The sequence below is a fragment of the Solanum tuberosum genome, unplaced genomic scaffold (assembly GCF_000226075.1).
Source record: "Solanum tuberosum cultivar DM 1-3 516 R44 unplaced genomic scaffold, SolTub_3.0 scf00048, whole genome shotgun sequence".
Taxonomy (NCBI): domain Eukaryota; kingdom Viridiplantae; phylum Streptophyta; class Magnoliopsida; order Solanales; family Solanaceae; genus Solanum; species Solanum tuberosum.
The window spans coordinates 1,242,242-1,265,976 of NW_006238976.1; the positions used below are offsets into that span (position 1 = coordinate 1,242,242).

The 23,735-nt window shown below is 29.8% G+C and overlaps 2 protein-coding genes across 2 annotated transcripts; one reads left to right on the forward strand and one right to left on the reverse strand.

The window, feature by feature from the left end:
- Window positions 1-895: 895 nt before the first annotated feature.
- LOC102598350 (uncharacterized) lies at window positions 896-1,532 on the forward strand. Its single transcript, XM_006343829.2, has one exon. It carries the CDS (start codon window positions 927-929, stop codon window positions 1,248-1,250), a length of 324 nt encoding a protein of 107 aa, XP_006343891.1. The 5' UTR covers window positions 896-926; the 3' UTR covers window positions 1,251-1,532.
- A 15,211-nt stretch (window positions 1,533-16,743) lies between these two features.
- Window positions 16,744-18,561, reverse strand: LOC102599019 (ethylene-responsive transcription factor CRF2). The gene has a single exon (XM_006343831.2). The coding sequence runs from the start codon at window positions 18,032-18,034 to the stop codon at window positions 17,018-17,020; it is 1,017 nt and encodes a 338-aa protein (XP_006343893.1). The 5' UTR covers window positions 18,035-18,561; the 3' UTR covers window positions 16,744-17,017.
- Window positions 18,562-23,735: the final 5,174 nt, after the last annotated feature.

A 23,735-nucleotide genomic window follows, 5' to 3' on the forward strand; every position in this document is an offset into this window, starting at 1 on the left:
AATTATAGGTTGTTTTAAAAAATGACAAAAGAACCAATGTATTTTTAAGGTTTATTCTTATAAGATTTTTGGTTTCTTTTTGTTCATTTTTTTCTGCCAACCTGATCAAGAAAATGGAAAAGTTGTTTCTTTTGGATTTCAGAGTTGAAAATGGCTGTTAACGCACTTCCGTTTATTTTGGGGCTCATTTAAATATGTTTCCGCAATTTTAGCTATTTTTCTCATTTTTTTCAATGAATTTTCTGTCAAAAGCGATTTCATTCACATGATTTAAATCCGACTAGATTCTAGATGTATTACTAGTTTACATAAGGAATATTCAACATAGGGTTAATTCATTTTTGGTCGCTTAGTTATTGATAATTTCTGATTTTAGTCTTTATGATATCTGACTAAATAAATTCAATGTTCATTAATTTTGTAGAGTTGTGCAATTTTTATTCTTTTACTCGTAAATATATGCATATCTTTGTCGGAAGCATGCACTTGATAAATTAATTAAAAAGGTCTAAATACATCACTAATAATTATAAATGTCAAAATATATCTCTTAGAAATTTATTTAAAAGGTCCAAACATTCCCCTATATTACTTCGTGAGGAGCATATTTGATGTTTTAAATTATATAGGGATAGATTTGAAACAAAAATTAACATTAGAAGTATGTATAAGTCGATAAGTTAATGAAAGATATGAAACAAATTACAAACGTTTTGAAAAAGAATAAAAAGCTATATGTCATTAATAAAGTAGCTCATAGAATATTCATTCATTTAATACTATAAGGTTTCCAATTGTATCCGTCAATGAAACGTCTAGCAGTCTCTGACTTGGTCTTCCAGTCATACTTAGCCTCATCCCAAGATATATTGGCTATAAAAGGATACTACATTATGTATGTTGAGAAATCACAAAGAAAAAGAATCATGAGTGGAAGTGGTGCTTGCTCTTATAATAACCCTTCATATACTACAACAACCATGTTTTCTTTGAACCAAAACAAAAATAATCAATCTCAACTTCAAGTCAAAATCGAAAATTCGAAATCATGTTACACTTCTAGTACTTGTACTAGTAGTAATTTTCAGATGCCATTGCACTATCCAAGGTACAAAAAATCCGATTACGAGACGATGCCGATGTGGAAACTCGATTGCCTTCTCAGACAATATGGACTACCGTTGATCGGAGATGTCAATCACAAGAGGAAGTTTGCTATGGGAGCTTTCCTTTGGCCTAGCCAAAATTGAATGAACGAGTTATGCAGGTTCAACTGAACTAAAAATAGTGAATTCTACTAGAAATTGTAATGTTGAACTATGATCATTGTCATGGCTTTAGTATTGTTGAAATAATATGACAAATCATGATGTATCCTATATATAGGAACCTTAGTAGTGGTTTCATTTAAATTTTCTCCCTACATTATATTAAGGTTGTATAATTTAATTTACTAGCTAGCTACCAGTGTGGTAGTTTATGTATATGATGTAATGCTTATATTGTGAACTCAATCAGCTGTTTTAATTTAATTTGAATGAATTTTACTACTATATATAAGAATTCTTAATGTTGCTATACATTTGCAATAGGAATTTACTACTTCTTCTTTCTTTAGATGTTTTATTCGATTTTCGGTATCTATCAGAGTCTGACTAACCTGAATTTACATCGGATATGTACCATTCAAGGGTAACACTCCCTAATAAGAATTTTTTCATACATGAAACTCGAAATTGAAACCTCTAATTCAGAGAGAAGCAACCCAGCCTCCACTGTACCACACTCTTTTGTGATGGAAGAAGGGATTTACTTAGTTTTAATTAATCATACATTGTGTCAGCAAAATAAATTTCTAAACAATTAGCCACAGATTTAAATTATTAAAATATTGAGCCTTCTGGTAACACTTATAAATACAAGACAATATTCTTTTTGCTCCAAATTAGCGTTGCTAAACGGTATAAGTGAGCTACAATATAATCAGAGATATATTTTTAACAAAAATTGTGTATTTGTATTTTTTACTACAACAATTAACACTCCTTAATAATAATCTTGGATCCGCTATTGTGCTAAAGCAATTTTAATAGTTGCTCAACAATCTAGAGTATGTCTTAATTCTATTGCTAAACATTAAATAAAATAATCACAAATCTTATTTAACGACAAATTAACAATATATTATATTAAAAAATCCTTTTAATTACGAATTATTTAGTGACAAATTTCGTAACGAGTTCCTATTTCTTAACTATGAAAATAATATTGCATGTACTTCTGGTAAGGTTTTGCAACCACGTACAATGTACAATATTGACTACTTCATCTGAATCCATTGGATCGATTTTTTTAATTTTTTTTTCATTTATTACAAGTACTATTTGTACCTTTGTCGTGTCCATGAGGCAATATTGAGTAATCAAAATAAGTATCGTGTTAGCTCGATATTCAATCAATTTAATTACGGCTGAATCTTGAATTAATTGTATCTGATACAATTGGATCGATTGGTTGCCGATGTAACATATGCATAAAGAAAACTATAACTTCGAACTAACTCCAAACCAAAAGCAAGTTTGCGGGATTAGAATTGTTCAATATCATATAAAATAATTAACTACAATCCATGTTCGATAAAATAATATATATGCAGGCTCAACTTGGGCAGCAAAATATAAGAATAAATCTGTCTTTGATAATAAAAAAAACAAACTTTCTATATAAATAACTTGATCCTAAAACTTAGCTCATAAAGTAAGACTATTCATATCAATATAATATCACTAACAACCTCAATCAATATGAAAGTCCAATATATATTATTTGTCTAGTTGGACATATCCTAACTAAAGTATTTGAAAAGGCCTATTTTTTGGGTCGGGATAATATTCTCAATAAGTTTTTATTTTTATTTTCAATGACTCAAAGCAGAGATCTCTGATTAAAAGTGAAGAAATCTCAATCATTCTATCACAACTCATGTTTCTACTTATGACGTTCACGTAGGTGAACGTTTTCTTTCATTCCTTAGATATAATTAAAATATTCTCCTTTTTTTATATTTCAATTTTCAAACCTGGCAATGTAAATGAACTGCAAAATTGTTTCCCATGGCCAATTTATTGTAGAAGCAAATTGCTTGACTTTTTTGTATGTACGATCAGAGAGTGAACACGACTGATGAGTGGCTATGTACTTGGAATATTAATTACATCATAGCTACTTATATCCACTTGAGGCAATTCAACTTAGTAAAAATTAGTTGGATTGGATTATAACCCTTTTTAAAACTTATTTCATCTCAAGTAACTTTTGAATAAGTTAGTAATTCGTTCATTCATTAACTCAGTCTATTTTAATTCATTCAAATTTAATTCAATCCGTTCATTTAACACTATTAGCGGTGAGTAGAATAAAATATTCTTCCTAGGTGTTTAAAATGGTTCATGCATGTACACCAATTATACCAATATATATGCCTAACAAGCACGGCACTTGCTACTATCAACAGCCAATTAATCAAAGTCAAAGTATGTATATCTCGAACCACCAATGATATAAAAACAAACATGTATTTTTGCTATCAGATACACTGAAATAGGGAGAGAGGTGAGCAAGAGAGGAGGGAGGCGAGTGAGATAGTTTATGTATCCCACATACATGTAAATCACTCTTGTATGATCTGGAATATGAGATAAATTCTGAAATATAGATATATAAGAAAAGAGGCGAGCGAGATAGTCAGATACATGCGAATCCACTTGTATACAAGGGCGGCTCAATGCTTATAAAAATAAGGCATACGTCTTAGGCCGCCAAATTCGAAGGGCCATAATAATAAAATTATTATAAGTTTTTTTTAACAAAAAAAAAATACTATATTTTTAAATTTATTTGTCATATTTTATAGTTTCTTTCGAAATATTAAAGAATGTTTCTTTTTTGGGGGTCAATTTTTAAATTTAACTTCCACATGATATGTCAAGATTACAAAATATTTTGATATATATAGTTTAAGACCATAGAAAAAATAAAGTTTTTTTTATTAAAAAGAAAGAAATAACTTTGAATCCCAATAATAAAAAAATTATTAAAAGTTAGGCATCCGATTTATTTTTGGCTTTTGGCCAACTAAATAAATTGCACTAATTTTGAACTCATCTCCACAATCCAAATTCTAACAAATTTCATAATATTAAAAACTCGCGTGAAAGAAAGTATTTACTTATAAATTAGTAAAATTTATGTTGTTTACCAAAAAAAAAAAAAAGTAAAAAAAAGAACATCTTTTGTATCATTTTAGTTGATGGCCCAAAATATTAAGAGTCCACAAGACCCAAAACATTGAGCCCACAATTGGACCTACAAAAAAAATCAAAATAAAACTAGGAATGGCTCAAACCAAGCAGCAGGCCCAACAATACAACCAGCTAAGATCAGATCCAATGCTGAAATGTGGAAAGATACAAAGCCAACGAATATGGCGCCAACTAAGGGTAGAGAATAGATAACAACCTAATAATAAGTTATCTGACTTTTTCCCTCCCAATACATTTGGCAAGCCCCACATTCTTACCAATTACCGATCTTTTCGTTCATTCATCCAAATTAATTTTTTAAAAAAATATTACTTATTATTATAAAACAAAATAACATTTCCATATCTCAAACTTTTTCATCAATCACAATTTTTCAAAACAATTTCTGAAAATTTGTTGTGAAATTGGAGTGAAAAATCTCTTTTTCGTTTTGATACATTTTTTCTTTCGCTCTCTCTGCGAATAAAGCTCTTTTTTTTAAATCTTACAAGATAAAGAGTTGTTCGCAGAGAGAGTTGAAGAAATATATTAATTACTACTAATTAATAATTAATTAATTAACAATGGCGATTAATGGTTCTTCTAGTAAGGTGATGTTTGGCTTCTTTGTTGCATTTGCCTTAATTTTCTCCATCTTTTTGCCTACTGCTCAAGCCCAACAGCCTTATGCTCCGGCCCCTGCTCCGGCAAGTGATGGTATGTTTTTTTTGTCATAACAGCTTGATTATGAGTTCACATGAATTTAGTAATTTTTGTCCGAATTTTCTATACATGTTTAGTTTTTATATGATTAAACCCGTTATTATGGCACATTTGACTTAAGGTTCTTGTAAAAATTCATAAACTTAGAATTCTGAACTGAATCGTCTTTGAGTATACTAGAATTCGATAAATTTTGTTTGTAGCTTAAATGTATAATAAGAAATTACTATATGTTAATGTGTCATAATGATAATAACTCATAAACTTCAAATCTGAATCCCACAAAAAATATGTTGTTTTGTTGTTAGTTTAAATTTGTTGATCGATATATTCTAGTATCTTTTTGTTCGATTTAGGTTTGATTTAGTTGTTCTTTGCATATAATTATGTTTTGGTAGAAATAATATTGGTGAACATGAAGTTCACCAGAATTCTTGTGCCAAATTAGTCAGCTTAATATTTTTGTTTTATATTCTTGGTAACATAGGCCTTTTAGAATGAGATATTTTTGTTTTTTAGACGATATTCGATATTCGTTTAATTTTAATATAGCTTGGGAGAAGCACTCATTACCATTGTTTTTACTCTGTTGGGAAAAACAATACTTTTTTTGCTGTCCTATTTACATAACCATGTCACTCATGAGATAATTATAGATTATTTAATAGTCTAATATGTTTTTAGCTAATTAATTTTATTGTTGTGTTCAGGAACAACAATTGACCAAGGGATTGCATACGTATTAATGTTGTTAGCATTGGCAGTTACATACTTCATTCACTAAGTTGATGTTCCCTTTAGTGTCTAATTAATTATTAATTGTATTTTGGTGAAGATGATTAATTAATTTTGTAAGTGCTTATTATTTTGGCATATACATGAAATATATATAAGGTTGTTGTCATGTTATGTTGCTAGGACATGTAAATTTTGTCATCTTCATTCTAACTTTTGACATGCTATTAATTTGTTTTGAGATTTTTCAACAAAATCCATGTATTTCCACAATTTTTTTGGGACCCTTTTTTTTTAGTTATTAACCAAAGTTGATCATTTTTACAATGGCCAATTTCATCATAAATTTTTTATTATGGTGTCTGGATCAGCTTGCACACATTTCAACTAATTCTAAAGGGTACTTGTTATGTAATACAGACTTTTGCCTTATTCTCTTTTTTGTTGATGTTATCTAATATATGAAGTTATAAACTGGTGAAAAGAAAGAAAAAAAACTAATATAGGAGAAAGAAAACTCAAATATAGAAAATGGTGATTAGATCATTATTCGAACTAGTAATATTTATGTTTTGAGTTGGGAGCTAATAAAAGGTACCTTTCAAAGCAAAAATTGTAGTATTAATTTTAAAAACTATGGAGTAGATAGCGTTTACTAATACGATTTTAGACCATATCGTTTACTCCATGATAAAGAAAATTACATATTTCATCTGATTATAATTTGAATCACAGTGTCACAAATTTGAATATTTCGTTGCCAAACAATGTTAATCTAGTTTAGTCTTCCCTTGTCCCCCACGCATCCAAATAAACAAAATCGGATTTTCTAGTAATAGGTATCAGTTAATGAGAATTAATTTTTTTTCATTCTCGTCAATAGGGAGGTTGTTTCCGATAGCAAAGATGTTGGATATTCTGTATTTTTGTTTGTGGGCCTGTATAAGGTGTTTCAGATAAGGCCCATAAATGTGGACTTGGGCTTTCATCCTACATTTGTGTATTTTAGGCCCAAATTGCTCCATCTTGCAATTTAAATTGTCATTATACCAATTAGTTGAGATTATGTTTTAGTCTTTCAAGGAATGTCAAATATAATATGCTGATAAAAATCTAAATAAATTATAGTAAACTAGATTATTTTATTTTATTTTAATAATAAGACTTAGATGGTTTATCTGGAGTGACATGAACAATGAGAACTCATATAATTGACCACAACTTAATTATTATTGTTTCATGCGATACATGACCAAGCAATCAAGTAATTCATACTACAACTTGGATTGTCCGGTGCGAATTGAACTAGTAAGGCCCCAAATCGAGTATCAAATATCGAGTGAAAAATCAGGAAAAAAAATTGAGTTGCTCCAAAGAAAACTGTTGATTATGGAGTTGACCATATGCTTTGACTTTTTTCATTAGAAAAACATATCCTATAAGCATTTTATTGAGAACCCATACAAAAGCATGATGTTTGAAAATTTTGCTAAGTGTGTTTGAATAAAGAGGCCCACAATAAGTGGGCCAAGTTTTGGCATGTGAAGCGTGAATATATTAAATTTAGCCCATTTTGTACTTATTATCATAAAAACTATCATGCCTCTTTATGTGTCTATAGTCCTCAATTTTACAAACAATCTTTAAAAAATAATAGAATTTTTTAAAATGTAATTTATATATTTTCTTTTATCTTTGAGCTTAAGGTCTCTCGAAAATAATTTATCTACCTTTATAAGGTAAGGATAAGATCTGTGTATATCAGATCACACTTTATGATACTACACTGAGTATATTGTTTTTGTTGTAATTTATAAATATTTTAGATTACGATCTAAAAGATTCTTTTGAATAAACTCATAATAGTATAACATACCTTATGTAGTTCTATAGAGATTTACGAGGACAGAATGTACGCAGATCTTATCGTTTATTTTGGGTGTGGGCCTGTTTTAAGAAATCAGCCCAAAGATTTCTTACATTCCGACCCATCACTTTCCTGTCGGTGGGTGAGAGTGACATATTGGGCCCTACTTGTACAGAAATTGGGTTTTAAAAAACAGCCTTTTATTTAGCAGCCAAATTGCATGAAGAGACACATAACAATGGCCTTTAGTATTTTACCCATACAGTGGCCGCAAATGGGCTCACCCTCTTTTGACACGTAGATTGTTATTCCGCGAAAAAATTTATTTCCTTGATCTCATTTATATGATGAAGCTTGACTTGATACTGAATTTAAAAAAGAAAGGAGCAACAACATACTCAATGAAATTCTCACCAAGTGGGGTCTTGAGAGGGTATAGTGTACACAAACTTTATCATTACCTCGTGGAGGTAGAAAGACTCTCAGCTCAAACACATCAAATCTAAGTAAAAGAAAAAAAACACAATAAGAAAAAAGAAAAATATTTTGAAATTTGTATTCTAAAATAAGTTCTAAATATTGGTGTCACTAATGGATATTTAAAGTTAATCATTACTAATTATTGAAATGTTATTATTTTTTAGATATAGAAATTGAAATAGAGGAATGTAAAAATAAAAAAGTTCCACCAATAAAGTATTTTATTTATACCAATATATAGTACTCCATAATAATACCTCCATACATATTTCACATGAATGCCTTCTTCCTTTGTTGCTAAAATTTAATTAAAGTTCATGCATATTACATAGTGGACCACTTTTTATGTTTTTTTTTGGTTCGTGAATTAAATTATTTTTTCTTCCTCAAAAGGGACATCAAGTGGACAAAATATACAACAATAATACACGTTTGTTTTAGTGTTTTTTAACTAGTGAAGTTTAAAAAATCTAGGTTGTACCATTGATAATTCCATGACTATTAACATCTCTATAAGTTTGAATTTGTCAATTGAAACGTAGATAATATATTTTATTTCGAAATATCAATAAATTCACGTCCAAACACCTAGTTATATACTAGCACCACCACTTCAAGTTGATGATTATACATAGTTCTAAAGGAACATTCGATGTGATAGTTCATAGAGAATAATCGAAGGGCCATTATGTTAATGGTTTGAATTTTTGTAGAGCGATCGTTCCATCTTTATCATTAAGCAATCGAGGAATAATGTATTAATTAAGAAAGTCAATTTTTATTCTTCGGACCAATCTATAACCGACAAAAATTGAATCTCTAACTCTTTTTCACATACATTAATAATAACATATCGAGGACGATTCCACAAATAACGTGTACATTATTAAATGACTATTTAGCTTAACTCAAATCCATATAAGTAGTCTAGGAATCTCATTTCTTATTGATGTGGATATCAATTTTATCAGCTTTATCCCTATCTTATAAGAATAGAGAAACTATTTTTCCTGTCCAAGCGTAAAGCCTCTAAGAAGGAAGCCGCGATCAACCATCCCCTTCGAGATTCAATATAGTTTTGTTAAATATAATATTTTGAAAAAAAAAAAATATTTTATTTTATTTATAAAAAAGAGCATTTGGGGCAGTGAAGGACCATGGGCATGCAGACAGAGCAGTGGGGTTGCCCTTACAAAGGACGGAAAGGGCAAATGGGCACTTGCTATTTGCTATTTGCTATTTTTCCCCATTACCATTTCGTGACTTCTGCCCAAGTACTGCCCAACTTGACGGGACGGGAGCCAGGTAGAATCAAGTGGTTCTCCTAGGTAATAATTATACTATTTATATATGATTAAAAATATTCTTATATAATGTATAATATATGTATTCATGTGTTTAACTGGATTTTGTAGCTATCTAGTGACCAGGGTTAAAAATATTGATAGTGAGAAGGTAAAATTATGTAGAATTTTGTTTTTCGCGCTCTCTTTGGGCTAAACGTATGTGTTTTTTATTAACCGTGTGATATTTATATCGATCACATGCTTAATTATGTCATCAAATCTTGTAGGTATAACTATGAATAAAGATAGTAAACCACCTTACGACTAATTAAAGATAGTAATCCAAGTCCTACAGACTATTATTCTGTTATTTTCATACTCGTCTCGCCAAATCATTGACTATGATTATTGTTATTAGCTAATTCAATCCAACATATCAAATTGTTTAGGGCCAAACTCACATAATATTTGCCCAAAACACCCATATTATTAAAATAATTCCTAAATTATTAAGTTGTTTTTTTTTTCTTTTAAACTCCCAACAACAAAATAAAAAAATAAATAAAATAGTTATAGTACAGAGTACTCACCCTGCGCAAAATAGCTCTGCCGCCGCAATTGGCAGTATTGATTTCAGCAACAGTGGCTGAATTATACCAAGTGGGGGTGCCTCATGATTTTACGGGACCAGCTGACTTGAGCTGAGGCAGTTGCATAATATCAAGTTTATTTGAATTCAATAATTTTGATTTGGAATTTAAATTTATATGTACAAATATAAAGAAAAGTTACAAAATATATAGTAGATATGATTCATTTCTAAATTAAATAATCGATTAAACGGTAACATTTTTTTTTAGATTTAAACTCATAAAGATTAAATTTCGAATACAACACTTAAGGTGGGGGTGGGGCCGCAGGGGCGGAGCCAGCTTAGTATAAGGGATACGAACCCTCTTGACGGAAAATTATATTATTTATACATGATTAAAATAATTTTTTAGGTATATAATAGATGTTGAACTCACTTTGCTACTTCATGTGTCAATTTCTACAGATTTTGAATCCCCTTACTATAAATCTTGGCTCCACCACCGGCTGGGGGAGTGGCTCACTATGGTCCGTTGAGGTATACGAGGTGTATATTTTAAGCAAAAACGAAGAAGATCTTTTTTATTGCTGACTATCTCTGATTCCAATCTTTGTAAAGTTTTTAGAATCTTTCTTTGACCACTACTCTTAACTGATTCCTCTTGGACCCTCATGATTTGGAAAATTTAACCTTGATTATGTTTCCAACTTTGTTTTTAATTAATTAAGCCTTTTCAATTTGACATTAATTGACATTTATGTTCTTTAAGTTTGGATATACATAAAAAGACACTTAAACGTGTATAAAGTTGAATAAGTACACACATTCGTCCTATGTGACATAACACAAACCAGTTCGTATCTCACACAAATAAGTAGACACATTAACAGTGGCGGATCTAGGACTTTTAATAAGGGGGTTCAATATCTGAAGAACTAAACACACGAACTAATCGAAGGGGGTTCGACATCTATTATATATACATAAAAAATAATTTTAACTATGTATAAATAGTAAAATTTTCCGTCGAAGGGGATTCGGATGAACCCCCTAACAGAAAGCCTAGCTCCGCCCCTGAACACATACATTCATTTTTTTTTTTGAATCGAGTGTCTTAAAAAATACTTAAAGGATAAAGTCAGCGTATACCCTATCTCTCGTTAACTCTGCTTTTGGAATTATTATGAAGTACTGGATATGTTATTATTATCGTTATAAATTTGAAACAAAGATAAATATCACAAGTTATGTTGGGATATCAATATCTTTTTAGTAATTGGTGTGAATGAGGGAGAAGTTTCTAGTGAAATTAAAAAAAAGTTGTGTTTCGAAAATATCAATACTTGTCAAAAAGTAAGAAAAAGGAAGTCATATTTTGAAGCGTGGAAACAGCCAAAGCACACCTTTAATTTAATTTGGCGTAAATGTAACTCACGCTTAACTACTTTTTTTTTGTTGGTTTTGTTTTGTTTAAAAACATTAATATTTTTTTTTTAATTTTATATTAAATGAGATTTGAGACTTTGAGATAAATGTTTAGAAAGCATGCGTATCAGCGTATGACCTAAAGAAATATGTACTCCTATGTATTTGGGCTTTTGATGTTATAAATACTCGAATAATGTGAATAAAAAATCTAATATAAGCTCGTTAATCTGGTGATTGAGTCATGTAATAATTGATTTGAGGTAGAGACGATTATATCATTGAAACTTGCGTAAGAAAATTTGAAGTATAAAGAGAACAATATCATACTATATTTGGAGAATCCTTGGGTTGGGTATATGTATATATTGTATATTTCATCCGTCTTAATTTTTGTAGCATTGTTTGATTGGACAAAATTTTTATGAATTATGAACAAATATTTTTTAAACTTATGATCTTAAACAAGGCATAATATATATAAAAAAATATATTTTGGAGAGACTATAAATAAAGTATGTCACCTAAATTAGAACATATTGAATACTATTTAGGAGCCTTCAATACACTCATGTAAGACTACTTTTGAGCCGAGGATCTATTATTGAAAACAATCTTTTTATCTCACGAAGATAGTTTGAGATAAGGTCGGCATACAACCAGTGGCGGAGCCAGAAATTTTAATAAGAGGGTTCAAAATCTGAGAAGTAAACACACGAACTAGTGAAAGGGGATTCGACATCTATTATACATAACTAAAAAATAATTTTAACCAAGTATAAATAGTAATATTTTTCGCCGAAGGGGTTCGGATGAACCCCTCATTAGATGTTGCCTCCGCCCCTGCATACAACCTATCCAGCTACTCTATTGAGACATACTTCACTAATTGTGGAATTACACTGATATATATTTTCGTAGTAGTTTATGATTAGCACATCATGCTAAACAATGTAGGGTAAGAGAGCCTTATACTTTAACAACAGTATTCAAAATTGAAATATCATCAAAAGAGAAGACACAAAAGACATAAAGTAGTCATGGAAATTTGTGTAATAATAATAATATTAGAAGCAATGCAAGTAGTAGTAAGATGGAAAATTCACTTGTTATTCTACAAGATTTTCTGGGACCCAAAACAAAGATACTATAGAATTTCTAAAGAAAATGACTTTTGCCAGCAAATTGATGTCTTTAAGAGGCAAATTGGTGCTAAGGCTAGAAAACTCAGAAGATCCTACTAATTGTAGGTCCCTTCCTATCCTTTTTTTTGCTACTTTTCAAAATGTAAATTATAAACATTCTAGACCAACCAAAATATATATCCCCCTTTATTCCAATAAAAATATCACAATTCCCCTTTTCTCTTTTTCTTTTTCTAGGACGATATTGTTCATCGTGTTGATTGCTTGAGTCCATACTTTGTTTTAATTTGACGTGATGACATTAAATGAGAAGCGTACTAATGCAAGAAGAGATTTGAATATCTATTCTATCTGTATATCTAGGAAGTCGTCTTTTTATACATAAACGAGGAACATAACACTAATGCAGAAAGGGGAACCAGAATAGGATTAAGTCTTTAAGCAAGCAGATGAGTGTTTGCAGTCAGCCCAATCTGAACATCTATTTTATTTGTATATCTAGGAGATCATCTTTCTATACATGTAGATAATTTTTCTTAAGAATGATATGATCTACGACCCGTATCTAGGGATGGTTGTTAGAAAACATTCATCACTTTTCAACGATTAGAGAGGCTCTATTTAGTATATTAAGAAAAAAGATGTTCAAAGGGGCTAGAAAGAATCGATCATAGAATTTTGAACTCCAAAATTTGGTTTATATATTTTTATTTATTTATTTAAAAAATCTGAAATTGTTCTATTTACTAAGAACTTGAATTGGACCCCTCATTCACATGTTCTATTTTTTTGAAAATAAATCTTGTAAGATTTCACAAAATATTTAAGAAAGATAATAATCAGAAAAGGCTGATTTTCTTCAGGCAGAAATCAGGAGAAAATGAGAGGGACATTTTGTTGTGTTAGGTTCTTTATAGAAAGTTGGATTTGCTGTCAATTTGTTGGTCATGTAAGAGAAAAATAAAACAAATACTCCAAAAAAATTGTAATTAATGTAATTCTTGTATTTTGTCTGATAATATGTGGGCAATATATACATTTAAAAAAAAAAAAAATTATTTTGTTTTGTGATGCAGAAGGGTCTGTTTGGGTGTTGCAGTGTAACAACAGAGAGAGGCCTAGTTGATTGTCCAAAAATTTGTCATTTTTGAATCAATAACAGCTCATCATAGGACCACTTATTACCATGTTGAGTTTGATATTGATTTTACAAAACAAGTTAACTGTTTTTTGAAATGCATGTAGACTCCTTTTTTATCACTAAATACCAAGAGAAAGAAAACAAGCGAATCGCGAAAAAGGAGAAGACGGAATAATCATCTTATATATATTTCCTTTCTCTGATTTTTTTAGGAAAAGGAATACAAAGGAGATCGAAAAAAAAGGAGAGGATGGAATAATCATCTTATTTTCGTTCTCTATGTACGAATTGTATGTTGGCACGAAAAAAAAGAAGATGCCTTACCATATTGAATGTAGACATAATAATAACATATATTCGTGGTCATTTATATATCTAATTTATTGTGTTTATGATCAAAATGAACTTAATTAGTAATCTTCAACCATTTATATATATGAAACTTTTTTATGATCATGACTTCTTGGAAATTTGTTACTTAATGTATGAGTATGACTATAGTCTATATATTATTAAAGTGTCATATTGATTTTTGTGTGCGATTCTATTATTTGTGAATAGAAAGGGAAGAGGAAAAAAGGAGAAGATATGGAATAATAATCATCTTATATCTTTTTTCTATGTATGAATGGCATGTTGGCACTAAAAAGAATATATCTCAGTACATTGCATACATTAAACACATTCATATATATCAGATACATCATATATCGCATCCAAGATCAAAATAAGTTAACAATTATACTTAAAACAACATATATGAAACTCCTTATAATTACTTGGAGAAAATTTGTTAAACTCCTTATATTTGTATACAAAAATAAATTAAACTTTTTATATTGGTTTACTTTTTTTTTGTGTGTGTGTATAAAATTTGCTAATTTGAGGAAAAGGACATAATCATGAGAAAAAGGGTCCCAATAAATCATCACCTGAAGAAAAAATGAAAACAAAATTCATATTTTTGGAGGATAAAATGGAAAATTCTTCTGTCCCAAACAAACATGTTGTCAACCTATACAATTATTGCCTCATTTTCCTATAATTCCAACAATATTATTTTGTGTTTCTCTAACTGAATTTCTGTCTTACTGACCACATTTCATATCAAAAATCACAATTCATTTTTCAACAAATTATTCCTTCATTCATTAGAAGATGTTACTTATAGGTGTAAAATTAGAAGAGAAATTAATGTAGTGACAATATAAGAAAATCAACTACTCCTAAACTAGGACAACGAGGTAAGCTTATAAGTTGGTCAAAACTTGCAAGAATACTTTACTAAATGAAGATAAAGATTTTAATTTATAAGTTGGTCAAAACTAGCAAGAGTATTTACTAAACTAAGACAACAAGGCAAACTAGTCAAACGAGTAACATACTAGATAAACTAAAAAAAATCATAAGCTAAACTCAGACAAAAGTCATAAGTTGGTCAATCCCAACTTGTAATTTTACAAGTTATTATAAGATTTTTTTGTTTAACGTAACATTTTGCAATTTAATTGTCTTTGTTTTCAATATTTGTTAATCGTCCCTTTTTATGTGAAAAATACTTCTAAGCATTAATTTTGACATTTATTGTGTTTAATTTCAAATGTTTATCAATTATTTTTAATCAGTTAATCCGTGCGATCAACTAAAGGCTCACTAATAAAATAATTGTACTGTTGTGTGGCATTTAGTTAGTTAAGTCCTTTTACAACTCATACATGCCGTTTTAATTTGTGTGGACTAGTATTTATATATCTACAAACATTATGTTAAAAGGCTATATTGCAATTAATAATTCTAATGTACACATGTGACCTATTTGTCCCGCTTTCTTGATATTTGCTTTACATGATTAAACGCTATACTAAATTATTGTATAATTGAACTAAAAAGATCATATAATAAAACCATAAAAATATAAACAAAATATAAAGAATGTAGACTAAGAAACTACAATAGTAGTATAGTTGCAAATCCATCTTGCATTCTCAAGTGTAGAGTTATAATCCCGCTAACAATTCCCTGAGAATATTTCGGTATGTGAGATAAGTTGAGATATTTAAAAATTAAATTTAGAAGAAAAATTTGTATTGTCTTTGATTGAAGGTATAAATTTACTCCGAAATATCTTAAAATAAATTTGTACCGTTAACTGAATACAAGAGTAAATTTTAGATAGAATGACTTAGAAGGTTCTTGCGCTTGGCTCGGAATATCAACTGGACCCTTCTACTCACAACTTTGCCAACTGAATACTTAAACTCGATAAACTCAATCTTTTAAATTTATCCCAAACTTAATCACGGATAAAAAGGTGTATTAGTTGGTTAATAATGAATAGAAAGTCATAAGTACAAATGCTTTGTGAATCTTGAAATGCAACGTGGAAAAACCAAAACCAAAACTCTTATACTATCCTCTATTCTATGGTTTGTGGTACCAAAAGTTTCATCCTACATTTATTGGTAAAAAAATATACCTTTTACCCATTCAACTAATCTTGGAGCACAACTAGTTAGGTAAAAAGTTCATACATTTAATTCTTTGTGTGAGCATTTTTACATAAAGGCATTTTGAATTTGAATTAGAGTAAAATACATAGTGATGAGTTGAACTTATTATATACATATAAAAAAAGGTTTGTACTATTATGTCAAACTCTAAGATAAGTATATGTAATCATCAAATACATTAATAATATAAGAAGTCGTAGAGTTGTGAAGATTAATTATAGTCTTTGTGACTCTTCATTAAAAATTTCAAGTTCAATACATGTTCAAATTAGTCAAAACTTCAAATTTTCAATACAAATATCAAATACCTAATGAAACCAATACTAAAATTTGAAGCATTGAGAATGTGTTCAGGTTAAGCATGTGTGAATGCAGGCTAAAAGCATTCATGCCATTTCATTCTTTCACCTAATTCTTATTGCTACTAAAGTCACGTGTCCGTACACGTGCCTTTATCAGACCCCATCCCCCACCCCCTCCAAAATAAAAATAAAAATAAAAACAAAAATAATTAACTAGCAATTAAGAGAATAATTAGTGAATAATTAACAATTACTAAAGTCGTTTATTGTTATTAACGAAATAGTAGTAGAAGCACAAAACACAAAAACAACACTGTACCGCAAAATCTCATCCATCATCATCACCGTTAATGTGACGGAGCTGTTACATATTAATACTACTAATTACTCGCTAATCACTCACATTGATCAACAAATTTAAACAAAACTGATAAACTAAACACAAGATTAAATTTTAAAATACGAATCTTAAACCATTTATACTGATCGCCGATTAAACTGCCGATGAAATCAAAGAGCCACAAGCGGGTCAGACCCGAATACATCTCCGAAATCCTGAAAGAAATCTTCTTCGGGCCAAGATGAAGATCCGAAACCGAAATCAGTAGTACTTGACCCGAATAACATGTTATTGCAGTCGGGTAAAGTAATCGGTTCAAACAAGTCGGATATGGTAACCGGGTTCTCGAACTGAAACAAATCGTCGGGGAAGAAACTCTCAAACGGTGGAAAATCGCAGAAGTTTTCCGACATGGAAATGTCATTTTTGTCCCTGATATCGGAGGGTAAAATCGGTAATGACTCAGCTTCAGCTTCTTCGTTATTCTGAGATTCATCAAATGAAGTTGAAGCACACCGGAGAACGGACTTCGGCGAGCGTTGATCGTTGTGGGATTCTTCACCGGAGTTGTAGCCGGAGCAGCTGGTTTTCGTCGCCGGAGGAGTGGCGAAGTTTGTGAGCGCGTCAGGTCCACGTAGCTGAATAGCCGCGTGGTCATAAACCATGGCAGCTTCTTCAGCAGTATCGTAAGTGCCTAACCATAACCGTACACGTCTCAGTGGATCTCTGATTTCTGCCGCCCATTTGCCCCAAGGCCGTTGCCGTACGCCGCGAAACTTTTTAACATTGTTCACTTTTAGCTTACTCGCCGCCGTCGTTGCTCCGGCGTTCTTCTTCCGCCTTTTTGGTGGTGCAGCGACAACGGGAGCAGTTTCCGACGACGACCCATTTCTCAAAACCCCATTTACACTTCCATTACAGTTGCTGCTCTGCTCTATTCGAACTTCATTCACAAATTTTCTCACTCTTTGACGGCCATAAAACCTCTGTTCCCCTTCATCACTTGAAGAGTCAGTAGCATCAGCATCAGTGACAGTAATCCGTACAACTCTAGGACCAGCAGCATTCATCTCAGAGCCTCTCCTCCGACCAGTAAAACTCACTGGAGCTGATGCTCTAACCATAGTGATTTGCTTTCTGTGTTCAGTATACTTAACACCACTAGACAACATGGTTTGTTGGTCCATTTTTATGTGATTTTCTCAGATTCGCATTGAAAGCGAAAGTGTGAGAGAGGGCGTGAAGTAAGAAAGGGGAAAAAGATTCTTCGAACAAAGACGACTAAAGAGAGAAGAGGGTCTTTAAGGCACAAGCTTTTGTAACAGTTTTTAGTATGAAAAAGTGAAAAAACAAAAATCTTCAAGAACTGATTGTGTTGGAAACCACCCCTTTTAAACCCAAAAAAGTAGCAGAAAAAAAGAAGATTAAGAGCTTCAAAATCTTTTTTCAAAGATAAGAATATCAAAAAAAATATGGGTTACGTCAGTTCTGCAACACCAGAAGCAGAAAATACACAGAAAAAAAGTTTCAGAAGAAAACAGAGACAGACAGAACTGTATGAAAGGAGCAAAAAAAAAAAAAGAATCAGTTTTGGAGAATTAATCACTTTGCTATAAGAAGTAAAATTTCTGAAGAAATTTGTATTCTGTGAAATTTTCAGAGAAAAAAATGAAAAGAGAGTACAATATTGAACTGAGTGTATAGGATGAAGAGTTAGAGTGGAGACCGAAACAACTGAAAATCCTATTATATAGGATCTTCTAGTCGAAACAGTAAAAAAAAAAGAAAAAAGACCCAAATAAATAAAAATAATTAATCAAGATTAATTAAGACTAATTAAACAATAAAAATCTGATTAATGGTGGGGTTCTACCGGAGGTTTAAGGTACCGGCGAGTGAGGTTGAGATATTTTACGAGCCGCCGCATTTTTGGTGGAAGGTGATGGCGACACGTGGATAATGGACCCAGTAACGGCGTTAATTAACGGTGTAGATAAGTTTGGGTGAGTCAGCAATGGGCGGAAACTTGTGAGCCTTGAAAACTGTGATTCAGGTCACGTGATACCGGACCGGACGGTTCCGTTAATTTAGTCAGTCAAATGGTTTAAGTACTACCACGTCAGTCTATCTTTGACTAAAAAGTAAATTTAACCACCCATATTAACATTAATTTATTTGTATTAGGTGCTCACCGTCAATTGACGTGGTGGTGCAGATGATGAAGTTGTTTTTCTTTTATTTTTAGAAACCTTATTTACGAGATTTGAATATGAAAAAATACTTGTTAGAGAGCGCTTGATAAATTTTATACTGAGTGAATCTAGATTGGACATACCAAATATCGAATGAAAAATAAAAAAATATGTAAATACTCTACGGAAAACTAATATGTTGTAATATTATGTACTACTCCCTTTATTCTTAATTATTTGTCTATTTTTTTCATTTTTAGTTGTCTCTTTTTCTTTGTCCATTTTGACAAATAAAAAAAGACTAAAACTTTTTACCTATTGTAACGTCAATTAATTCCTTTGAAAAAGATAGACTTCTTGAAACTTTTAATTTTTTAATTCATACATTTCATCATTAATATGGCTAAAATAATAAATTCACTATGTCAATCATTACTTTTTAATAAATTTGTCAATTCAAAAGGGGACAAATAATTAGTAACAGAGGAATTATTATTTATAGCATTTTCAGGTTATGATTTTTCTTAAATTACTGTGAAAAGTTCTATTTAACTTTTCAAAAACAAAAGCTTTATCTAAATGTCTTTTTATCACACAAGATATTTTTTACTGCCACCTTATTAATAAAAACAAAACAAAGATAATTGAATATATAAAATATGAACTATTACTCTAGGAAAAATGGCAAGTAACTCATTATATTTTTTAAAAATTTTCCTTTTGGTGGTGATATTGGTAAGAAAGTCTCCTATTGAAATAAAATACACTTTAATAAAGACGACTTCATATTCAAAATTCAAACTTCAAATAATTTATTATAGCGATTTAATTACATTAAAATGTAAATGTATATGTATTCTGAAATATTTACTTCGATTACAGGATTTAAACAATTTAACTATATAGTTCCTTTGTTAATAATTTCCGTTATTCTGTATTTGGCGCTTAATGACTCGAGGCCTTATATAAACAGAAAAAAGTTTAATCTTTTACCCCACTTGACTTGTTTTAAACTTATTTTAATCAATAAATTTTAAAAGTTTTAACCACCTTAATTACAGCTTAGGAACAGAACAACGTGGGAAGGCAACCTCGTTTTTTGGACAATTTTAAATAAAAGTTCTGGTTTTTTTAATGTTATTTATTTATTTATTTATTTACTGTGACTCTGTTCCCTTCCACTTATCTTTACAAATTTTTAGTAGTTTCTGTTTCCCCAATCGTCACCAACTTTCTCCTATAATCAATCTTTTCATTACACGTGGCTTTTTTTTTTTTTCTAAATTAAATTTTTAATATGAAATATTTTAAAACTTACAGTAAAAATGTTAACTTTGGAATATGTAAAGATTTTATTTTAAACCGATGTACAAATAAATTGATTTAACTTATTATGCGATAATTTCAGGAAGTTGATGCAAAGATTTTTAAGAGCGACTCTCAATGCTTGAGTTACTTGTAAATTATCAGTTAGATTATAAGTCCAAGGATGTTGCTTCAAAGCTTTTCGAGAATCTTAGTTACAAGCTATTTGTCTAAGTTACTTATTTGATTGCAAGTTTTTTTTTCTAGAGAAATCATAGGAGTACTTAAATAAACATCTACAATACATTATATTTATAATGTAGAATATGTTGATATTTATAGATCTTTGATCTTTTATTGTGAAAAGTCTAGCTTAAAATATATTTTTTCATAACTAAGAAGAAATATAGTTAACGATTTAGTTTGAGTATGATAATATATCATTCATAAAATTTTGTGACATGTATATATTAGGGGTGTTCACGGGTCAGTTTGGATCGATTATTGGTCAAAACCAAAATCAAACCAACTTAATCGGTTTTAAAATTATCAAGATCAAACCAAACCAAATATAATATACATTTATCGGTTTCGGTTTGGTTTGGTTTGGTTATTCGGTTATTAACCATACACAAAAATAAAAGAAACATTTCATTCAAAATGTGAAAAAAAGTGACAAAAATCCATTCAAAACAAAAAATAGTTAGAATGACTTAAATTACCGAATTTCGATCATTGAATTTACTATCAATAAAGCTTTAAAATTCACTATATTGGCCTAGAAGGAAAAGACAATAACATTTTCAGTCCCACAAAGATTGTCATAGACACTCATATACATGAAATCAATAAGATAAATGTTTTCACCTTGGGTAATTTGTGCTTTCAATAAGTAAAATATAAAGAAATTTTAATGAAAACATATATAGGATCTTTAAAATTGTTTATAAAAACAATATATTAAGTATGTATATTAATAAAATACATGTGTATAATTCATCGGTTCGGTTCGGTTATTTCCTCGATTTTTTCAAATAAAATCATAACCAAACCAAATACTACCGGTTTTCTATTTGTGCTTTCAATAAGTAAAATATAAAGAAATTTTAATGAAAACATATATAGGATCTTTAAAATTGTTTATAAAAACAATATATTAAGTATGTATATTAATAAAATACATGTGTATAATTCATCGGTTCGGTTCGGTTATTTCCTCGATTTTTTCAAATAAAATCATAACCAAACCAAATACTACCGGTTTTCAAAAATCTAAAACCAAATCCAAATAAAATCGGTTTTATTTTATCGGTTTGGTTTGATTTTTTGGTTTGGATCGATTTTTATCCAAACTATGAACACCCCTAGTATATATTATAGCATATATCCTATCTCATTTTCAAGATTACAAAATATCATATTTTCACATATAGATAGTTTTTTCTTGACAATCAGATATTTCAATGAACGTTCTTAACATTCCAAGATTTTTTTTATTTTTTATTTTTGTAAAAGATAAAATGAAATGATGTTTGATCAAAAGGAATAAAAGAAAAGGACTGTGAAACTTATCTATTTCGTACAGTTGGATTCTTGATCATCCAAATAAACAGGTTCAAACAAAACGGCCTAAGAGTATCTAGCTTCAGCCAATGGTGCAACGTGTAATAAACTTACTAGTGGTACTTTTTTTATTTTTCAAATGGAGAAAAGTTGAATTTAATTCATATATGTTATTCAAAAATAAGTAACTTGGTATCCTTTAAAATTTATAAATAAACGCAGTTCAGAAGTGTGAAAAGTTGGTTGTAATAGTAGTTAGTTAGGAGAGGTAAAATAGGCTAATTTTAAAAAAAAGAAAAAGTGAGTAGACAAGAGATAATTAAATCGATGATATAAAAGGTTAGTAGCAGATAGCGAGTGTTGTCTCACGTTACATAAGAGAGTAAGGTTCTCCTATTAATTTATGTGTTGTATTACTTGTTGCGTTATCATGTGCTTTATATTATGTTATTTGGTTGTTATATTTTTCTTGCAATTCTTCTTCGATTACATTCCTCTTAAGTTGAAGATCTATTTAAAACAATATTTCAACCTATAAAGATAAAGATAAAATATACATATTAGTCGGAATTTAGATGTTATGATCATGAGTTATGATATATGCATATGACACTTGTTTTGCACACCAAAATAAGAATACATTCAACATCTTTAATTTCTTTTAAATTTATTTGTATCGATTCGAACTGTGTCACATATTATATAAATTAGTGTTACAAATCTAGGAAACAGGAACATGAACAAGAACAAATTATCAAGTAAGTACGAGGGTGAAGTAGCAGCAATTTGGGAAGTAAAATTGTCTGAGATTACTAGGAATTAGAGTAATTAGTGTACTTAATTAGCCGGATTCAGCTTATTGGATTATTGCTTAATTACCTACAAACGCCAAACATTCCTTAACACCGTATCAAACAAACAAAGCCGTCTCCTCTTTGTTTCATTTGATCATTTTTGTTTTTAAAAATCAACTTATAGAATTAATATTTTTTTTCTTAATTAAGAGCGGCTAATCATTCATAATTATTGACATAAGGACAGATTAAAATTAAGTGATTTTTTCCCACTTTCGTAGTAAAAATCGAACCTGTTGTACTGTTGGAATTGTCTTTAACATTATATCTACTTCGAAGTTTTAACTGTCAAATCACTATAAGTAATTAATTTATCAGTCAATTATCAGGATGTATAAGTTAATTTTAAGTTATGGAATAGTTTAAAGTAATTCGATATTAATAAGATTGATCAAGCTTGTACGAGGGGTGGATAATGAATTTATTCGAACTCAATATTTTCAACTTCAGGAAACTCAATGTTAAAAATTTAAAAGTTAAAATCGAATTAAAATTCTAAGTCCACCTTTCATATTAATATGCACAACAACAAATAATAAATGCATGATGTTTGTAACTTGCTAAGTGCTTCATCAAATTTTAACAAGAGCCAAATAAGTACATATATTTCAAAATTAGTGGTGTTTTATTTTTGTTTTAAGTAGTGTTTTCATAATCAAGAATTAATTCTTTTCTTCTAAATACCCTTATTTTAATATATGGAGTTTTATACCATTAAAGAGTAACTTATTTTGTAGAAGACATTTAATTAAGGGTAAAATAGTAAAATACTTTTAATTTTCTTGAAATGACTAGTCTTCTTTAGAAGTGCATCTATTGGACTAATTGAAAACAATGGATTAATCAATCATCGTATAGTTGTAAGAACTTTATTCTTAATAGAGGTTTTGGGTTAAAGCTCTAGATTTGAAATCGCTTTTACCAAAGAGCATTTTACTCTCAATATGGATTAAATTAAAAAAAAAATCGGCTCA